The sequence below is a fragment of the Miniopterus natalensis genome, chromosome 6 (genome assembly GCF_054644295.1).
Source record: "Miniopterus natalensis isolate mMinNat1 chromosome 6, mMinNat1.hap1, whole genome shotgun sequence".
Taxonomy (NCBI): Eukaryota; Metazoa; Chordata; class Mammalia; order Chiroptera; family Miniopteridae; genus Miniopterus; species Miniopterus natalensis.
The window spans coordinates 26,180,036-26,202,884 of record NC_142086.1 but is presented as its reverse complement, the minus strand read 5'-3'; the positions used below and the strand labels follow the sequence as shown (position 1 = coordinate 26,202,884).

The following is a 22,849-nucleotide window of genomic DNA, read 5'->3' as shown; positions in this document are numbered from 1 at the left end:
CAATATACAGACTGGCACAGATTTAGATGAATTTATATACATTTAATTCAGGGGTTAACACTAGGGCATGGGACTGGGTGGCAGAATGACAGTCACATTTTACATTTAGCAATACTTTTTAAATCATAAATTTTATGATTTATTTTCACTTTATAGTTTTGGTTTTGTTCAAATATAAATATAAAAAGAAAAAAGTCTATCTATTAATTTTCTTAACTCCTTTATAAGTAGCTATTGAAAGAAAACATAAATTGTAGTTAATGAACAGCTCAATCATAGCTACACTAAGTTATTGCTGTTAACAATATATATATCTCTTTTCCTAAAATATCTGACTTTCTTTACAGTTTGTTCTTTTATTATTCACCCTGAAAATTTTATTGTGTATATTATTGTCACATGTAGATTACACATACAAACATAAAGTTATGTTTGTAACTATCAAAAACAAAAACTAAAACAAAAACAAAAATCAAACAAATTACTTTCTGAGAAAATTTAAAAAAAAACCTGTTTGGTGGCCATCAGTTACTTCTTTGTTGTTTTTCATTTTGGGGAATGCCCCTTGCTGATTCCAAGCTGTCCTTGTCAGTCTTGCCTTCCAGAGTGGATTGGTATGAGGTATAGTCTGGCTAGACCATCCCATTCACTGTGATACAATTACGTCAAAGATGGGCATGTGGCCCTACTAGGGACAACCTAGTCATCACGTCTGCATCAAACCATTTTCCCAACAAGCGGAAAGAATCTGCCTAAAAAGGAAGCTAAAGAGAGCATGCAGAGAAAAGTAGAGGCCATTTTTTTTTTTTTTAGCAGGGGGAGGGGATGATTTTACAGTCATTTAAGCCCCTGCATCTTGCTCTTCTTGGATTACTATTGGACATTTCAGGTATGTGACCCAATAAATTACTTTTGTTTTTCCTTAAATTAGAATGACTTGGGTTTATGTCACTAGTTAATTTATTATTTTATTTGGTAAAATGTTTCCCTCAATTGCTTCAAGGGTTCAGTTACAAAAAAAATATGCATACACATAAGATTCTACTTGTTAGTTGGCCAATGCACCTAAAATTGAGTTTATTAGAAATGAAACCTCATAGGTAGAAACATATGAAATTCCTTATATTCAACAAGTTTTGACCTACAAAAGTGGCAATTTAATAAGGATGTTCAAGCTAATATAAAGAAAAGTGTCATTTTAGGGTATAATCAAAATTCCAACACAATGTTTATTTACTATAGGAAACACAGACAACATGCAAAAGTACAAAGATAAAAACAAAGAAAATTATTCCAAAGCTCTAACCCAAAGATAAACACTATTAAAAAATAATATTCTTGGTGTATTCTCTCCCAAATAAAAAACTTGGTTTAGAAAATAATTTTATTGAACTAAAAAACTATTGTTATTTGGAGGAATCCATTTAATTAAAAAATCCACTTTGCTTTCCAATAAACTTGCTTTGTAAAATTTAACTTACTTTAAAAAAATGTCTTGCTTTAAGTTTTCTTTAAGGTTTATTTCATTAACTAATTTGCAAACAGCCTAATTCACCTAAACTCGAAGGACTTCACTATATAATTCTTAACATATGTAGTGTTTGATAATTCCATTATTTAGTACATAATCCCAATTCCCAAGTATTTAGATTAACTATATATTCGACTTATAAATAATTATAATAAGGTAAGAATCCTCTCATACCCAATTTGGGGTGCTGTAACAATATATTATAGAAACACATAGTCCTGTTCCAGTTTACATTTTATTAAAATGTAAACTTTTAAAGTTAAAATTTAAACTTCAGCCCTGGCTGCTTTGGCTCAGCGGTTGGAGCATCAGCCTGTGGACTGAAGGGTCCTGGGTTGGATTCTGACCAAGGGCAGGTACCTCAGTTGCAGCCTTGATCCCCCCAGCCCTGGTTGGGGTGCGTGCAGGAGGCAACCAATGGACGAGTCTCACATCGATATTTCTCTTTCTCTCTCTCTCTGTCTCTCTCTCTTCCCCCACCCCTTCCACTGCTCTGAAAAGCAATGGAAAAAATATCCTCAGGTAAGGGTTAAAAACAAACAAAAAATCAAAAACAAAAATGTAATATTTTAATATTTTATTTTTAATGGTTGGTAATGTGTCAAAATAAAGGCATGAGTAAAACTGGAAATTTCAGAAATGCTAGGATGGTAGTGTTTTTATGATATCACTGTTAAAATGGTTTATTCTTTTATAAAGCAACCTGTTAAGCGCTTACTCCTGAATATGCTGGAACTTTCCTCAGTGCAGAAGAGCCTGAGCCTCCATGATTTCACAGAACTATATATCCAAGGGGAGAAAACAGAACAAAGACGTACGGAGGGCTGCTTTGGATGTAGGCAGGGTGTTCACTGTTCAGAAGCCAGTCTCACGAGGATGTTTGAGGTCAGGGCAGTAAGTGAGGACACACGGGAGCCCTGGGGCAGCTCCGAGTGTGGTGTGTTGAAGACACATGGTGGTTTGGTCTGGAGCATGGTGGGTCAGGAGGGGAAAGGAGTAGAAGATAACAGCTGAGAAGGAAATAGGATCCAGATCATTAACCACCTTGTAGGCCAAAGTAAAGACTGAATTTTTTTCTCTCCCCTAAGTGCAATTTTTACAACAATCACCCTAGCTGAGTGTGAAGAAAGGGTTGTGCGAGTATAAAAGCAGAGAGAGCAGTTTATGAGGCAATTGGATTTGTTTTCAAAGAATTCAAGGTATTAGAGGGTCACAAAGTAGACTTCAACAGGTTCTCTAATGTGTTCTTTTAACTGTATTTAGCGTGTCCATTGTGAGCAAAGTTTTGTAGGACAAGGTTCAGTTTGGGGAAGACAAAGGTTATGAGACATTAAGAAAACACACAAAAAGAAGCGACAGCTTTTTAAAATCAGAGCATACTGAATTTATACCTTGATAATCGTTATTTTATTATGTCTACATCAATGAAGAGGTATTTTGGGACAAAATTTAGAAACTACTAAACTAGTATTTATTACACTACCTACCTCTAATGCTACATGCTGAGATTAATGTTTGAAGTGTGTTTATTTTGTCTTTACATGATTGACTTGTCAAGACTCTAAACTGTAGTGTGGCTTTTCTCATAATGTCTCTAAATAATATAGTATCTTTTAAAAAGTGTTTTGTTTTTTTCCTATTGTGACAGAGACATATTTAACAAGCAAAATATACCCCTCATTCTATTAAATTTACAACTAGGTTCTTCATAAACCACTGAAGGGATTCAAGTTTGACTTAGAAAGGGGTTTGTCCATTCATTCCTACCGGCTTCCCTAACAATCCTTTTTCCTTTCAGTCTTCTGGTCCAGCTCTCAATTTCTTAATTAGTAAGAAGGCACGCCCTATAATTAGACTGAAGGGTGGGTCTCCTTAGCAACTAAGAACTTCCCTGTAGCTAAAACTGGGAAATATACCTAAGGACTGGTACCAGTATTTTAGTTATAGGAACAGTTTCCTTTGCTTCATCTTATAAAAAAATAGCAATTTTAAACTTTACATGCTGTACGATGAAAACTTTCCTCATTTGATAACAAGTCTCCCATATTTTCCTCTTGGAGGTAGTTAGTGGGAGTATGTTTTAAGTCCGTCACCAATCGACTCCATGGCCATTCTGGTAGGAAAACTTAAACATGAGAGTTGACATAAGGGAAGTCTTTGTTTTAGTTTTAATTTTAATGAATTTATTTAGCTAACATGTAAGAAGTAATTTTATTAATTATAAATTCTTTTTAACAAAGAACTAGTTTCTCCATTTTGGGGAAGAAACTAAGAAATCCCATTAGGCTCACCCCGTTTCTTCCCCGTTTCTTCCCCATAGCTCCCCCCCCCCCCAAGTTTCAACAGCAGCCTTCAGTGTACTTCCTATCCTGAACTGTTTTCCCCAGGGAATATCCCTGAGCTTCCTAAAATAAAATATAATTTATATGAAAGAAATTAAATCACAGAAAGTAACTAATGGAAGGCCTTTTTTTAATACTTTCGTTTCAATGTAATGAAATACTCCAGGGATTCAGTATATGAAATAGTGACAATGTCACAGAGGTCCTGTAGCTTTTTGCATTTGTGGGTTGCTGTACCAGTCCCAATAGCATGTCCCATAGAATATATGGCTATACCAAAGTGAAAACTGAGCTTCTTTCAAGAGAATCATACCATTAATGTTTAGGGGAAAGGTCAATGCATTATTTTCAGGGCTAAGAATCCTGAAACCACCATTGCCTCTGAAAGAAAGAAAATCACTGATGTCTTGGTTGACATTTGTGATGAGTGGAAAAATGAATAAAATCCACTCCCAGTAATTGATGTAACATAATACAAATGTCAGTAAATTCATATCATGCGGCTGCTGTATCTCAATTGCCAGAGGATGAAGGTGTGTGTACTTTTATTTATCAGGCCTACAAAACACAATAATATATTTCTTTATCCGTTTCAAAGCTGGGATTTGGTGCATAACACGAGATACGGATGAAGTAATGTGGGGGTATATATGGAGATGAGCTAGCTGTGGTCCTATTTTCTTTTTCTTTACATATGTTTTTATTAATTTTAAAGAGAGAAAAAGAGGGAGGGGGAGAGAGAGAGAGAGAAACGTGGATCGGCTGCCTCCTGCACGCCCCCGACTGGGGATCGAGCCTGCAACCCGGGCATGTGCCCTGATAGGGAATCGAACCTGTGACCTCTGAGTGCATGCGACCCACTCAACCGATTGAGTCACCCCAGCCAGGGCCAGTGGTGGTGCTGTTTTCAAGCTGATTTTTATCTATAACAGAAAAAGAGACGTACGTACCTAAATAATTATAATGTGATATAGACAGTTAAAATTTCAGAGGGAAAAGAACAGCTAACTACGGTTGCTCTTCCGAGGAAGGAGAAATGGCAAAAGTGCAGAGAAACACGATTATGAGAAAGCTGCCAATTTCGTATGACTGTCACTGACTTAAGAGAATGTTCATGTTTAGAGCTGAGCTTGAAGTCCTTGAAAATGAGGTCCTTTCTTTACTTCATTCCCTTCCCCTTTTCCTTCCTTTTGTTGCCATTTTCCTTTATCCATATGAACATATGCTCAATACATGCTCAGCGCCACGCTAGGTACCACAATGAATAAAATAAACAGTTCTCAACAGATGATAACCTTGCCAAACTCCCACAGCAATATAATGCAAGATATCCTTCTCGATTTAAAAGCAAATAGATTTAAATATATTGGGACTGGGGAGATTAAGGGAACAATGAGGTGAAGCTAGAGCAGAAGAGAAAATTAATCTAAGATTAAGTGGAGAAAATGGGGTGACCAGCCCGCTGAATTTAGCCCTTTATGATCAGAAAATTAAGAACCATCATAAAACAAATGAAACTGTTCCAGAGAGATTCTGGCTGCCCTGAGTCCATGAGCGCAGCTTTGGTAACTAAATGAAAAACCGAGGCACCAAGTGGATAGAGAAAGCCTGTCTCCTTACTTTGCTCAGCGCAGGACTCAGCAAAATTGTGGGGCCTCAAAGACCTCAGATAAATGCATAAGTGGCAGGATAGTTTTTGTTCTATTGATGGGCAGTGGCTGGGCTGGCGGAGCCTCCACAAGGGCTATGGCAGGCAGTGGGTAGGGGAGAGGGGACCCCAACAGGGGTAGAAGACAGTTTAGATGCTGCATTGCTTCAGCTCACACACTGGTGGGACTGTCCTGGGAAAAAACAGGGGCATTGAAAAGGGGTGCTGAGGTCCTAATGCTATGGGGTAAGGACTACGAAAACAGCGGGCTTTTGCACCATGCACGGTAATCATAGCTCAACAGGTTAAGTGCAACATCGGTATCTAACCCAGTAGAGGGATTAAGAAAGACTGTTTCATATAAACTCAGTCACCCCTTATGAGTGGAGTTAAGGGTGATGGGGAAAGGGGAGAGGGAGGATTTTCCAAGAACAGCGCCACGTATGATCCAATATGTGACGTGAGAAGCAGTCTGGTATGTTTGGGGAAATTACTAATGATTCACAGTTAGTAGAATATAAGCCAGAAGAGGAGACAGAAGGTACGCTGTGAGCATATGGAACCTTGAGCTTCTCTATTCAGCAGCATGAATTTTGTTCTGTGGGTGAAGGAAAGCCATCAATGGATTTTAAATAAAGATGGGAACTTAAAAATGAGGAAACCCCTCCCCAGTTTTATATTAATAAACAATTCAATAAATGGTGGTAAAATGATCTATATGCAAAAAATAAAAATGAACCTTGGACCATACCTCATAATTCATGTAAAAATTAGCTCAAACTGGATCATCGATCTATAGGTAAAGTATAAAACTATAATAGTTCTAGAGGACAGTAGAAGAGAAAATCTTTGTGACCTTGGGTTAAGGAAACAGTTTTTGGATGCCACACCAAGAAGCACCATCCATAAAAGGAAAGTATCTATAGATCACATTTCTGACAAAGAATCGTATCCAGAAAATATATTTTAAAAACTTTTCAAACTTAACATTGAGGAAAAAAACCTAATAAAAGAAAAATGGATGAAAATCTGAAGACACGTTTCACCAAAGAAGAAATATGGATAGTAAATAAGCATATGAAAAGATAGTCAAAAATCAACACACATTAGGGAAATGCAAGTTAAAATAATGAGATTCCAGTATAAATTCACTGGAATGGCTGACATATTTTTAAAATGACAATATCAGGTACAGATGACGTAGAGCAAATGCAGCTCTCACAATCACTAGTGGGAACGCAAGACTGTACATCCAGTTTAAAAAACAGTTTGGCAGTTTCTTACAAAAACATACATTTACCATATGATCCAGACATCCCACAGCTAGGCAGTTACGCAAGATAAATGCAAATGTATGTTCATGCCAAAACCTAACATGAATAGAGGTTTTATTAAAGCAATCACTTTTATTAATCACACTAATAAAACCTTCATAGAGGTTTTATTAATAATCATCCAAATTGAAAACAACCCTGATGTCCTTCAACGACTGAATGCAGAACCAAACTGTGGGGCATCCCTACAAAGGACTACTACTCAACAATAACAAACATGCACGAATCTCAAGTGTATTCCGTTAAGGGTAACAGGCTACACTGAAAAGGCTGTGCATTGTATAAGTCCATCCATAGAATATTCTGAAATATAGCTCTTCCTTAAAGAAGTACTCTGATTAATAAATATAGAAAAACGTGAACAGAATGATCGCCGTTAGAATATAATAGTAATAATTGTTACAGGCAAGGTCTGTTATGAATAAAATTAGCAGTGAAAATTTGAGGACAAACAGGATATACCCAAAATATATATTAAATACAAACCCAAAATATATATTAAATACAAAATATATATATAGTCAAACCCAAAATATATATTAAATACAAAAGGGGAAGAGTAACTTTACAATGGAGTAATCTAGCAGGAATAAGGCGTGTGGCCATCATGTTCCCCCTGATGGAATGCACTGAGGAGAAACACACCTTTTCTGATATTCCTGCCCAAAATGCATGACCACAAATCAAATCGTGGAAAAACAAAAGACACACCTCAAAAGAGGGACATTCTACAAAATAACTGACTGGTATTCTTGAAAAGTGTCAAGGTCATGAAAGACAAGGAAAGACTGAAGAATTTTCCCAGATTGGAGGATACTAAGGAGATGTGATAACTGAATGGAAGGTGGGACCCTAGACAGGACTGTGGAACACAAAAAAGGTATTAGTGGAAAAGGAGGCATGGCACCGCACTGATGTTTAGTTCTTAGCTTTCATAATAGTCCTTCGGTTATGTAAAATACTGATGTCAAGGAAGAATGAGTGAAATTTACATGGGAACTATATTATTTCCACTACTTTCCTCTAAGTCTGAAATTATATCAAAATGAAAATTTAAGAACAGTCACAGTAACATATTCTAACAGCAATAAAATAAATATTAAAATATTAATCATGGGATAAATAAGGAGCTTGCTATATTTCCATTCATTAGTTTTACGGGTTCTTTCTATTAGAAATCCATGCACAAGGGCAGCGATGGGGGGGACAGTCATTTTCAGTGATTATGACTTCTACTGTCTTTATCCAAGCCTAATAAGACCACCAGGAACCAGGATTAAAGTTCCTGATAGTGGCTAAGTGATTGCTTTACCTTGCAGCCTGGCAGGATAGCTCTCATTCTGACCGAATAGATACAGATTCATGTCTATAATATAAGATTCTCTATTGCTCCTCTCAAATTCAGAGCCATCAAACTCTTTACCAGAACGAATTGCACCATGAACGATTTGGAAGGAATTTTTATTTTTGACAATGAGTAAGATTTCACCCTCTAGATGGCTCTATTCAGTTTTAGAGTTATTAAAAGGCAATATTGTGTGTGCATAAAATTGTAACTATATTCCCCTTTCTCTCCTAGTTTTTACAGTTGACAGTGTTATCTTCACACCGAACAGCTTGTTACTAGAATTTTTTAACCTGCTACTTATTACTCTCTACCCAATAATTATCAGGCCTGTTTAAGGAATGGAGAGAATCACAGGAAGAAGATAGTAGGAAGATCTAGGGAGGTGATTAGACTGAATGACCTTGAGAAACCCAGATACCTAAACACTGAGGGGACAAGAATAAATTCCTCCTGACTACAGAGTGTGTTCCCTCTTGTAAAGAGAGAAGCACACTGGCAGAAAGAAAATAAGCTGGTGATCCCAATTAGCCGGTGTTATTTGAACCGAGTGTGATACACGGGGCCAACCAGACTATGTCATCCCATGACCGTGTGTTAGTCACGCTTTGCTCACTTTTCATTTATCAATATGTATACAATTAAAATACCCAGTGGCAAATGCTTTGTCATAAATATCCCGAGAATCCACTGAGACTCTAGAAATTGCACAAGAGTAATTCATCACTATTTTCAGTAACAGGGAATTAGTAAATAGTAAGGATGGCAGGAAGAGAGGGAGAATATACAAGATCATGACACCTTCTCTTTGCACTGCGTCTCATCCTTCCTCTTCCCTTGGGCTGAATCTCTTCTCAATCTCATGCTATTGCTCTTTCCCTCATTTATCAACAGTGCTTTGCGGGGCGGCAACTTTTGCCACGATCTCCAGGTTCTCTCGGGTTCTCAGAGATGCTCACAATCTTTCTAACCTTTCCCCATCAGTTTTCTTTCACACTTTTATCAGGAGCTACCCCGAGCCCCCACCCATCATCTCAGCAAACGCTCTGGTCTCTGACATCACTGGTGAAAGGGAAGCTGGTGCGTCCAGAGGCAGCGAGGCCTTCTAGGTACCAGCAGCCTTTTCGTAGCATAGTTATCTACGGTGCATTTTCTTCCAGCTCTGCAAGGATTTTGAATAGGAAGAGACAAAGGAGAGAAGTGAGTGTAAGTTCCGAGGTGATTTTCATTTAGTATGAATGCAATCTAGAATTCAAGAGAATAAAACCAGAGGAGGTAGACGCAGGCACCCAACTCATGAGGGCGGACGTTCTAGCTTTCTTACTCGGTGCCGAACGCCTAATGCTTCCAAAGGCGCCTGGCACAGAGCAGTTAGGGACGTAAGAGGTAAGACTTGAACTAATGAATAACTTAAAGAACGCTAAGCATTTGGAACTTAAGTAAGAAGTCAACGCGATCTAATTTGTTTTTTAAACCCATCTGCCTGACTGCAGTGTGCACACGCCTCGCTGGCTCTGCGGTCCACGCAGCCTGGCCTCCGTCCTGCACTGGATGGGCTGCGCCCTCCTGACTGCAGAGGCCAGATGCCTCAGTCCTTACCTTACTTGGCTTCTCAGGTCATTTTATTCTATTGACCTGTCCCTCGTTCTCAGAAATCTGCTCTTTCTCTCTCAGGCTGTGCCGTCTGTCGTTTTCTGTCTGCCCGCTGCTGCTGAAGTTACTTCTCAACCTTCAGGGTAGCCCGTCCTCCTACGGCTTCAGCTACCAGCGGTTCTCATCTGTGGAGCTTTCCTCAGTTTGTGCCTGCAGCCCAGATGGCCACCCGGGCTCCAGAGGCTTCCTGAAGTCCTAAATGTCCCGGGTGCATCCAACTTATCACGTCCAATTCAGAAGTCATCATTTCCCCTCCAAATCTGTTATTTCTCCGGAATTTCCTCTCCATTTCCCTACTTATGTAAACCAGAAACTTGGAAGTCATCTGAACTATCCCCATAAACGGTCACTAAAGTCTCTCAGTCTAACCTCAAATATCTCTTAAATATACTCCCTCTTTGTATCTTAATCCGTTTCATCATTACTATTTTTCACTTGGGTTGCCACACTACCTTCCTCACTGCTGCTTGCCGCCTCTCGCTTTTTCCCTCAGCATGCACTCTGTCCTGTTATCTCCTTGCTTCAGCTGTCCTGGGTGCGCCCCTAACACCCAGCTTCTTCCTCAGCACCAGGGTTTAGACCGTGTTGCCCCTGCCGGGAGCTCTCCCAGCCAAGCTTGGCGCGGCTCACGCCTCCACTTCGCTTAGGTTCTTCTCCTCTCTACCTAAGATAACACATCTACACGGGGTGGGGCAAAAGTAGGTTTACAGTTGTAATATAAATCCATAATACAATAATTAATAAATAATAATACAAGAATAAACTCTGTGTTTCACATACTCACAACTATAAACCTACTTTTGCCCACCCCGTATTTACATTTCTTTTTTTTTCTCCAGTAGGTAGCAGCTCTGTCTTTTTTATTACTTAATTACAAGTGACTAGAAGAGTGGGCAGCCAATAAACATTCGCCGAGTGAATAAATGAATAAATTAATGAATAATTGTATCCAAAGTAGCACAAGCCGCACCATACTGGGAAGTACTGGCCTACTAACTTAGGTTCCCAGTGGACTGTCTGCAACAAATGAGCTTCTCGAGAACACTGGGGCCTTCTTTTCTGTGTCTATCTCTAGGTTTTAATCAGCGACAGTATGTAACACCTGGTGGTGCTCAGTAACTGTTACTTGGAAAAGCGAACAAAAGAAAACTCTTAACCTACCTTAACTAGCAGAGTAGCTGAGTTCCACAAGAAAGCAACCATCTAATTTCTCCCATCACAATCTGTTTTGCAGCATATTTTACCCCCTGCAATGTATAGTCTATATATTCAAACCTTGATAAAGCTTAGAGAAACATTTTATCTAACCTTTTCTACCTTATGAATTGTTAGAATAAAAACTTCGCTGAAGACACGTTTTGTTCCTTCCTGAACCTCTCCGTCTTATTCTTAGACCACTGATAGGAACCTGAAGTTAAGTTGGAGGTGGGGTGATGTTATCAATGGCACAAATTTTTCTCACTAACATCTCAATTCTCTTCTTTGGCAAAGGAATGAAATACAAAAATATTAGAGCTACATTTGGTCTTTATTGTTTTCTAGTCCAATCTGCAATTTTCAATCCTTTGTGCGGAAGGAAAAACTGAGGCCTAAAGGTGCTGAGTGACTTGTCCAGTCCTTGTGGCTGGTAGCAGGATGTTACAACCAGGTGGGGAGGCGGGCGTCACATTGGTGGGGGAATGTGTTACTTGACAAATAGAGTGCAATTTTGGGACCAGAGAGGCTGTCCTTGTGCCTTTAATGTACATAGTATTTAACTGGTGTGAACTGACTCCCTGACTTTGATTCCATATGACATCAAAATTGTCTGTAAAGGACCCATGAAGTTTTGGGATATTTTAAAAGGGTTTGAGCAGGCCTAGCACTTTCTGTTACACTTTCTGTATTATCCCACGGAGTCTTTAGGAATGTTCCATGATGAAAAGATGTTATGTTTGGGAATTTGTTTGCTATCCTGATTGGCTTCTGTTCCTTCTTAATGGATTTACAATTTATTTGAGTCAGTATATCTACATTTAGTGGTGACCTACTTAACTGGGATTTAGGAACATCATTACCTCTCCTTTCGGTTCTTCCATCATCATTTCAAACTGCATGGCCCCGTCTCCTGGAGTGAGGTGTCTGAACGGTATTTCTTAATGTAACCACAATTCTTATATTTTTAGAGAAGGTTAGCACTTTCTCTTTTGGCTATGTAGTTCATGAGACCGGTGTATACATTACCTGTTACAAATTGCTGCTATCCATGCTACTAATGACTATAAGTCTGTTCTCTAACTGATGGTTTCTATTTGTTCTTGGAGAAAAAGTATGTGCTAAGCATAAAGTTTAGCTCGATTAATCTCTTTTTAATCTCTTTTTATATCAGTTGTATCTTAACAGGTTAATGAAATTGAGATGTGTATCAAATAAATAGGTTTAACTTTTATCAGATACACTTTTTATATAATACAGTTTTTATTCATTTAACTTTCAGTTTTAAAATAAAAGTAGTTACATGCACACATGTGAAAGAGTAAAAGTGTTCCTAAGAACTTTGTAACATGTGTCTCTCAGAGATAAAACCTAACAATAAGATGAAACATATGCATATTAAGAACTTATAAAAGGATCTGATGAAGATTTTGATCCATAATTTTGCATTAATTTCAACAGAGAGTCTGTGCACTAATTTCTCAGAACCCCAGGACACTCTACTCACATGACCGTATCAACCTATATTACATGTTTGTCTTTGCCAGTATTACCTTCTATGCAATATGGCAGTGCTTAGGGAGCATTAATTGCTAGCTATCTCTTAGCTACTTACGGGCAATCTTGGAATAATTACCATGTATTTATGGGAATGAGGCATTCATTTATTTATTGCCTTTCTCCTAAAAATCCCATAGCACTGGAGTCAAGAAGATAATAGTATAAATTGCCCACTTCTCTCTACGGGAATTACTCCTTTCGCTATCTCCACCACCCATCCCAGCAGCACCACAACACTCTAACAAGGGGCTCGGCCTTCATATCAAAACTATAATGGTTATTGCCATTGCCACTCAAAGCATATTGAATCTATCCTTTCTCAATGATCCTTTCTTTTATCCCTTCAACCTTCTCTTTTTCTTTTTCTTGAAGTGAAACAAGGACCTTGACTTTGGGACCATATAAATTTGACTGCATTGAAGTTGCTGGTCCCGTTTTTAGCCAAGATTGTTAGAGATGTAAAGTAATCACTGTGTTGGCGTTTAGATGTTTATGTGAGATAAACTGAGTATTTTACACTGGCAGACAAGTGCCACAGACTATCTTATTAAACCCATTCAGTTGATTTAGAATAAATAATTCCTACTACTTCATAGGGATAATAAATCTTTTTCCTATTCATATACGTTCATGTTTTTATAACATGTAAATAAAACACACAGGAATATATGAATAAGTCACATAATGTGATTTATCAAAAGGGAGAAAATAAATTTCTGATACTTTTCAGCCTGTGAATTTATTGTTGGACACTTATTTCCAGATATTTCATGCATAAATACACATAAGAGGAATTCAATATCATACTTAAATTGTTATTTTAAATGTTTTGCAAAGATTCATAACCCAACTTTAAATTTATCTTTCTCCTTCCAGAGAGATGTAAAACAAAAGGAATAACTTGAAATGCTCATGTTGTATTAATAACAAGGAAGTCAGAAACTATAAAAGAAGTGATTAACATGTTATTTCTTCTCTTTTAGATTATAATCTTTTCTAAGTATTATGGCATAGCTAAATGGTCCCAAATTTTACATTTTAGAGGTCATTGATTTTACTCATCTAAATATTTTCCTTATTTAAAAAAGTAATATGTTTAAAAAGTAATACCAGATTATTTATTTAATTCAGATAAGATGATTAAAGTGTAAAACTATAATTTATTCACTGTGATACAGCAAAAACAAACAATAAACAAAAAAACCATGGGTTTTAGAGTCTGACAGACCTCAGTTTGAACACTAGTCACGCTACTTACTGTGAGTTAGGGGTCCTTGGGAAGGTTACTTAGACTGTCTGAGATTCAGTGGGTACTGATACTCAGAAGAGTTGCTGTGAGAATGAAATGGCAACCTCTACGTGTCAGGTGCCTGCACAGAGCACCAATAATGGTTACCACTTAATGTGGCTTACTGTGAGCCACACACTGTGCTAAACGTTTTACACATTTACAAATGGAATTGTGAGAAGCATTCCTATGGAGCAGAAGTTACTTTGGCCCTACTTTAGAGATGTGGAAGTAAAAGATAGAGGTGTTAGATAATGTACCCTAATCTGCGCCAGCTGAGTGGTGAGAGCAGCGTTCTAACCAGGGTCCATCTCTTTGGTTAGCTATGGTTGTGTAAAAAACTACTCAGAATTCTGTGGCTTTAAACAATAACCATTTTATTATCTCTCATGATTTTATGGGTGGGCTGAACTGAGTGGGGTGATTCTTTGCTCCCACAAGATGTCAACTGCAGCTGCAGCATGTGGTGGTGGTGGAGGGGAGGGGTGCAATGTCTGAGATGGTTCATCACAGGGTGGAATTCAGTGCTGACCGATTGCTGGGAGCTCAGCTAGAGCTGCCAACTGGAGAGCCTCAGTATCCCCCCCTTTGCAATACTGTTTGTATCCTCTCCATATGGATTGGCTTTGCTTAGCATTGAACCTTGGGTCATAGGAAGGAGTTCTGAAAGAGGAAAAGCTCCAACATGCAGACATGCGAGATGCTCTCAATGGTACCATTGCTAGTCATTGGCCAAGGCTAGGCACATGGACAATCCGAGTCAGTCTGGGAGGGAACACCGCAGGGCATGAATACTGGAAGGCCCACTGAGGCTGCTAAAGGAGCAGCCCACTGCAACAGCTGTCATTAAAGGCACTCTTCTGAGGCCTCCAAACTATCTCAGCTATCAGGAATCTTCTGCTCTCCCTAGGGCAGCATGTTGGGCGATGCCTTGTGAGAAGAACTTGACTTTCAGACATAGTCAATTATAGAGTTAGAAACTTTTTACACTTTTCTGCTTCCAAGTATGACATAAAATTAAAATTTTATATAAATGATTTTCAAGGAAATTTCAGTTTTATAAAAGAACAGTGCCTCTCAAAGATTTAAATTGTTTTTATCCATTTTTTAAAATGCCATTCTGTATTGGGTTTTCTATATTATAATTCATTAGTGAATAAAATAAGGAGAAACACACTTAGGCTTTATGCGCTGTCAGCATTCAAATAAAAGTGACTATATACCCATCTACTTCTTAGAAATGTGATTAACTGTGGATTTTTAAGAAACTTCTTTTCAAAGGAATGGCTTTTATCCCAGTATTTCTATTGAAAACAGGATTTTTATTTCAGAAATTGTAACTCTATTTTCATTTTATATAAATTAAAATAATTTAGTCCTAATGGTATTTATGTAGATGGGTTCCACACAGAACTTTCTGTTTAAATGTTTTATTTCAGATAAAGCATTTCCTATTTGTATATGCAATTTATTTCCAAACGGAAGTATTTTACCTCAGTGACCCAAAATATTTAAACTGTTTCTTCTAGTAATACTGAAATTTAGACAGCTTTAGAAAAAGTGAATAGCTTATAGAAATCAGAGAAAAAAATATAACCCTTTCCTCTTGATTCATTACTTCAAGTTAAATTAGCAAATGATTTACAGGTAATAAATGCCATTTCAAAGCTCTTTGGTGACCAGTGCAAACTCTGATACTGTCATAATATCAAGACTCTGCAGGCGATATCAGATGATATTGGAATAAAATTATCCCCTTAATGGCTGCAGTATTACTATTAAGCTTTTTAAAAACATAAATAAAAAGAACTGAGATAAATATATAAAAGCAGTAATGAAAGAAATCAGTACTTACTTTTTGTGACAACTCCTTCTAGTCGAATGATATTTGGGTGGTCAAACTGACCCATGATACTAGCTTCTCTGAGAAAATCTCTTCTTTGCCGATCCATGTGGCCACCTTTCAAAGTTTTGATGGCAACTGGGATCTCTCTCTTCCCTGGTGTCTTCAAACGCCCACTACAGACTTCTCCAAATTCTCCTTAAAATATGAACAAAAGTATTTATTTGTTTAAACAGAATACTTACATTCCAGAAGAACTGAGTCGTCATGTAGTCCCAACTTTCTGTTTTTTAATGTAATGACTCTCAAGTGTGTTGTTTCCACATGGATATTTCTTTCTTAAAATATTAAGTCTGTAATGACAGTGTGCTTGGTCAGCATCATTTATAATGAATAGCAGAATGCATTTTCATATGCTGTGCCACAGGAACTACCATTGATAGATATCCCCTGATCTGCTGAGAAATTATGAATAGCTCAATGGGCGATGCTAATGTAATTCTATGGAAAAGCAATCACTGCATAACATTTCCTGTTCCTGTTCTCAATACTGATATATGGGTCAAATGTTTGCTCTATTCCGGAATTCATCAGGCATACGTAGTTGAATTGATCCCACAGGCCATATGCCTGGGCTTCACTGCCATTAGAAATCAATGCTAGGGTCAATTTGTTCATAGGGTCAATATGAACATATTGAAAAAACCATACTAAACTCAACTATAATAAGTCATTACACAGGGTAAATTATAAGTCACATGTTTGGAATACAAATACAGTAAGTTCAGCAATGACTCCATTGGACAGATTAAATAATAGCCAAATACTTATCATGGATTTATTACATATATATTCAGTGCTAGGGTGCTGTGAATTTCAAAGAAGTATAAGACTTGGTCTCTGTTCTCAGGAGTTTATAATCTAGTAGGAGAATCTGATAAACATAAATGAAACAATTTAAGAATATAAGAACTGATCCCTGAAAATGCTGTATTATATAAGAATGGTGAGAGCCGGAAGACTTCCCAGGAGAGGTGGAAGTTTTGCTGGACCTTGAATGATGAGGATGATTTGGAATTTCAAGAAAAGCAGCTACACTGCAGACAGGGGTTATGAAGGGAGTGAGGGAAATGATGTCAAAGATTTAAAGATTCGAAGTAGTAAAAAGAAATTATGTGGACATAAAGGATATAAGGCTGACTAGAAGAGTTATTGTGGAAAAGACTGAGGCTTTCTCAGCGCAACACAATAAATTCAATAAAGCTTGAAATTTAAGACAATTTATCCTGGGCAGATTACCTGCATTTACTTAAAAGCATGATGCTTGACCCCCAAATTATTCATATATAAAGTGATGATAATAATAAAACCTTCCATAATTCTATAATGTCCCTTCCCTATAAAGATATTGGAAAGATCAATAGTGGTAATACATGTGAAAGTGCTTATCAACTGTAAAGTATTATACATGTGCTTTATGTTATACAAGTCTTTGGAAGGGTGCAAGGGATGAACATTAACACATCTTCAGTTGACTTGCTAGCAGGCAGATCTGACCAATAGTCTGATGCAATGTAAGCTGAAGTGTAGAAGATCAAATTAAATTTTTGCAGTACTATCAATTCCAATTATCCAAATTTCCCTGGACCATTTCACGGAAGTCAACTAAAGGTTGGCTATACGTGAAAATTAACTTTTAGTGTAGTTGTATATATATAATATATATATATATATATATATATATATATATATATATATATATGTATATAATATATATAATCCTCATCTGAGGATATGTTTATTGATTTTAGGGGGGGGGAGAGAGAGAGAGAGAGAGACATCAATTGGCTGCCTCCTGAATGTGCCCCAACCGGGATCATTAAGCATAAAAAAAAAAAGCTAGGAAGGAAACAGGACAATGCTTTGCTTACCAAATTATGTATAAACACACCCATCAATAAATGGTGTTAGAAAAATTGGATACATGCAAAAAAATGAAACTGGATCACCAACTTACATCATACACAAAAGTAAATTCAAAATGGATAAAAGACTTAAATGTAAGGCATGAAACCATAAAAATCCTAGAGGAAAGCATAGGCAATAAAATCTCAGACATCTGTCATAGCAATATGTTTGCTGATACATCTCCTAGGGCAAGAGAAACTTAGGAGAAAATAAACAAATGGAACTGCATCAAAATAAAAAGCTTCTACACAGCAAAAGAAACCATCAACAAAACGAAAAGGGAGCCCACTGTATGGGAGAACATATTTGCCAATGACACATCGGATAAAGGGTTAATATCCAAAATATATAAGGAACTCATACAACTTAACAAAAGGAAGACAAATAATCCAATTAAAAAATGGGCAAAGGACCTAAATAGACACTTCTCCAAAGAGGACACACAGATGGCTAAGAGACATATGAAAAAATGCTCAATGTTGCTAATCACCAGCGAGATGCAAATTAAAACCACAATGAGGTATCACCTCACCCCTGTCAGAATGGCTCCATCAACAAGTCAACAAACTACAGGTGCTGGCGAGGGTGTGGGGAAAGGGGACCCTAGTGCACCGCTGGTGGGAATGCAGACTGGGGCAGCCACTGTGGAAAGCAGTATGGAGGTTCCTCAAAGATTAAAAATTGACCTGCCATTTGACTCAGTGATCCCACTTCTAGGAATATATCCTAAGGAACCCCAAACACCAATCACAAAGAACTTATGCACCTCTATGTTCATAGCAGTGCAATTCACAATAGCTAAGATCTGGAAACAGCCCAAGTGCCATCAGTAGATGAGTGGATAAAAAGCTGTGGCACATTTACACCATGGAGAACTATGCAGTTGTAAAGAAGAAGGACCTTTGAGCCTTTGGCACAGCATGGAGGGAACTGGAGAGTATTATGCTAAGTGAAATGAGCCAGTCGGAGAAGGACAAGTACCACATGATCTCACTTATATGTGGAATATAATAAACAAAATAAACTGATGAACAAAGTGGATCCATAGACATAGAAGCTTGGAACAAACTGAGGGATCTCAGAGGGAAGGTGGGGAGGGGGGTGTGGGTGGGGAGAGATTAATCAAAGAACTTACATATTTATGGGCATGGCCCATGGACGTGGACATTGGTATGGGGAGAGCCTGGGGGTGGGATGGATGTGGAGTGGAGGGGATCAGTGGGGTTAAAAGGGGGACATCTGTAATGGTCTCAACAATAAAGATAAAGAAACATTGAAAAAATAAAGAAAAAAAGAAATAGCAGTCTAACAAGAGAGTTTATTCTATATATATTAAACAAACAAGCAAACAAAAAACACTGACTAGATAGAATGTGTCCCTAAGTTCAGTGCATATGATATTGGTGTTTTACAAATTTTGCATCATTTAACATCAAAACCAGAATAATCTTTTTTAACTTAATGGTACTTTCAATCTGTTATGGGTTAAATGTTCTTACGTTCAAAGGAAAAGAAGCCTTAGTGTTTCAGTTTTGTTTTGTTTTTAATCTTCACTCAAGGATACTTTTTATAGATTTTATGGGGCGGGGGGAGGGAAACATCGATGTGGGCGAAAAATGTCGATTGGTTGCCTCCTGCACTTGCCCTGACTGGAGATCAAACTCGAAACCTTTTTGGTGTATGAGACTATACTCAACCAATTGAGCCACCTGGCTGGTCTTGCAGCTTTATTTGTAATAATGTTTTCAATTTTTAAAAGATTTTCTCTTGGGCATAAAAAATGGCAATTGATATAAATTTTCAAAATTTTCTATTAAGCCTCTGAACCTTGAGGGAAAAGAAATGTGCATATGTTGAAGTTAATGTCCAATACATCCAGGTTTACTAAGATACTTGAAATTTCTTCTGAGATCACTCTGGTTTGTTGTAATAAATATCTAGAACAAAACAAATATTTTTCTACTCTTTTTCTTTTATATTGCCTTAATAAATCTGTTAGTACATATAAAGATTCAGCAGTATTTTAAAACTCTTCACCTGCTAGGACCCCATAATCCAATTGATTTTCTGATAACATTTCATAGTAATTCAAATAAACTGTTAAGTATAGTGAAATAAATAGAGAGCTCTGTTGGTATTTCATCAAGACAGGCAGAGTGGTAATTTTCTTTGGTTTTCTGTTGTCTGAAATTCATGTATCTTATTAACACCAGGCAGGTGATTTCTTTATGTCAAGCTTTTCATGATCAAGTTGTTATCACATTTATTTCGGTGACGCTAAGTTTGGCTGCCCCAATTAAAGATCTGAGACTTGTAGTGCATTCTTAAGGCAAAGTCCAAAAAATTCAATCATAGAATGCATTAAAAGCCCCTATCCGGTATAGGCCTGGAAGTATCAGACATATCAGGCAGAGAGGAAAAAATATTTTAGATTAAATGTATACTTTCAGATGGTGTCAAAGACTGATCCATTATATGACTGTGCTGTAGCAAGAGGGGAGCCCTGTATATTACCATAAGATAATTCCTCAATAAGGTCAGTTAACATTTACATATACTGGTTAGTTTATCACTGACTATAGGAATGTGGTGTTAACTTTTTTTTTCTTTCTAATACCTTGCCACCATCACTATTAACAAAGGTAAAGCGCTTATAGAGTGCCTATCATGAATGAGGTCTAAAAACTAAATATATATATTTAATCTCAACAACACATCTTTGAGGTAGGTAACATTATTATCCCCACTTCACAGATGAGGAAACTGAGGCATATGAGCTAAGTAACTTGTCCACAGTGCCATGACTAGAAAGTGGTAGAGCTGTAATTTGAACCCCGACAGTCTGGCTCCAGAGTTCTGGCTTATAACCACCATTCTCTGCTGTCTGAGATGTTTATCATTGTTCCTATTTTTGTGTTTTAGTACGCTAAATTTCCAACTGGTAACAACGGTGTCTTTAAACCAACTACCCTGTAGCGTTCAAACACGTCAACTGCATATGCACAGGTGGATGGAATGATAAAACCATATATTAAAAACCTTTCACGATAAAATAAAAATGGAGACCTAGCTCGAATATGTTGGATATTAGACAGTCTGGGGGGAAAAATAACTACAGTCTATCTAGTTTCAAGTGAGCAAAGAAAATTATATCTAGGATAATTGACCTTCTGCCACTGACAGCCCATTCACTGGCTGCCAACCCCGTCTATCTCCCTGGATGGTGGTAAAACGTTTCTGGACAAGCAATCCCATCGTATAATATGTAGAGTCATATTAAAATATCAACTAGCATTGGATTTTCCACATAAAGCCTATATAATCGAACTAAAAGTGTGGGAGGCCGGTGGAGGCAGTGAGGGACAGTCGTCTTGGAGGAACTGTCACATCATGGTCTTCTGGAGGCTTTCCACAATATCCCTCCCCGTGTTCCAAAATTCTGCTTTTCCACTACCTCCAGCGCCTTGAGAGTCCCCGACGCAAAGAGCCTGGCTCTTGATGGCTGTTTTAAACATGCCTGCCAGGCGCCGTGAGGAGTCTCCTTTCTTCAGGCGGTTGCCCTCCTGCACAGGTTCCCTTCTCTCTCCCTCGTCTCCACCCTCCTTAGCTCTCTATGTGGATGGCTTCTTATTAGCAGCAAAGGCTAAGATGTGAGGTCTCGCCTTCAGCGAACTTTCTCTGATCAGCCCATCTGATTTCTCTCTCACTACCACCAGGTCCTTCCAAACGAGAAAGAAAAAATAGCAGCTCTACGGTCAGACGCTGGCCGAGCTCTCCCACCAGACATCAGACCAACCTTGGCAAGGTGACTCGGAGACCACGATAAAATGAGACCACTGCCCAAGCACAGAGGCAAGGCCACAGTGCCCCAAATACGAAACGCCCCCTCCTCTCTTGGCTAAAATAAACCACTGCTCCCTCTTACCAATGATAACCTCCCTCACCCTTGGTTTTGTGCCCCCTTCCTCTAGGTATGATTAATTAAGATACCGTGGTTAAAGTCTAAAATTCAGGGCCAGTATTCTGTGCCGCTTTCATATCTGGGGGAACCGAGAGGGCCTCAAGTGGCCTCACCACAGCTTCCCCTCCCCGCTCTGCTCCCACAGGGAAGGTCCTCCGCCAGGCCAGCCTCCTGGCCCCAGGGGTCAGGCACAGCTCCTCCTTTTCCTGAGGAGCACGTTCCACTTTCCTGCCGGCCTGGGCAGTGACTCAAGCAAGCCAATCGCACGCTCCCAGGGGACAAGGGCTGCCTCACCCCTTGGTACCGTGAAGCTGGGCTTCCCCAGCTCCTGGTGCCCACTCGGCTCCCCAGCGCAACCCCTGTGCGCCCTGTGTGGGGGCGTGTGGTGTCCCCCTCGCCCTCGCTGCCAGGATACGCGGTTAACAAATATCTGTCCGTCTCCCCTGTCTAATGTAGGGTGCTGGGCACTCATCCACCCCATAGCCCTAAGGTGAGAATCCCTCCCTTACCCACAGGGTGAGCAGGAGGCACTGAAAACAGATTCGCAGTCGCAGAGCTGGCTCTGCTTTCTAACGGCATTTAATGCGGAGCAGACCCCTCCCAAAGCACCCAGCCAAAGCCCAGATCCTGTAACAGCTTCCATCTAGACCCTCTTACTGACACACCACCACTCCCCATTCTGTGGGACTTCCTGGCTGGACTCAACTGTTTTAACTGCAGTGTGTTCCCGGGATCTTTGGCTTGAGAGTGTGAGCATAACATACAGGGTGGGGCAAAAGTAGGTTTACAATTGTCTCCACTTTCGAATACCTGCAATAATAATTAATACAACTGTGGTGAGTATGAGAAGCAGAGTTTATTCTTGTCTCGTTACTTTTGCTTTTTAGCACTTGGACCATTTGAAATTATCTTTGAAATTCATTTACTCACTTATTAATTATCGCTCCATTTCAGCACCTCCTCTGACCCTGTCCTGTTAACCACAATCTAAGTCAGCGATTTTCAACCCGCGTGCAGCAAGAAATTTTAAAACACGCAATACCTGATTGTTTAGTCAGGGGCACTGGCCTCTTTTCCCTTAGATTGTCAAATAAAAAAATGACAACAGACAGCACAACCAACAGCCGCCCATCCAGTGTGAATGAATAAAAATTTTTATTTTTGTCAGGTTGGCAAAAAGTA

General features: G+C 38.5%; 1 protein-coding gene across 1 annotated transcript in view; it reads right to left on the bottom strand.

Moving 5' to 3' along the window:
* Window positions 1–22,849, bottom strand: part of EPHA6 (EPH receptor A6) — a 771,763-nt gene that overhangs the window by 182,953 nt on the left and 565,961 nt on the right. The window contains exon 11 of the mRNA XM_087818112.1: window positions 15,751–15,936. Coding sequence (XP_087674238.1) covers window positions 15,751–15,936 — 186 coding nt within the window. The remainder of the gene's footprint in view (window positions 1–15,750; window positions 15,937–22,849) is intronic.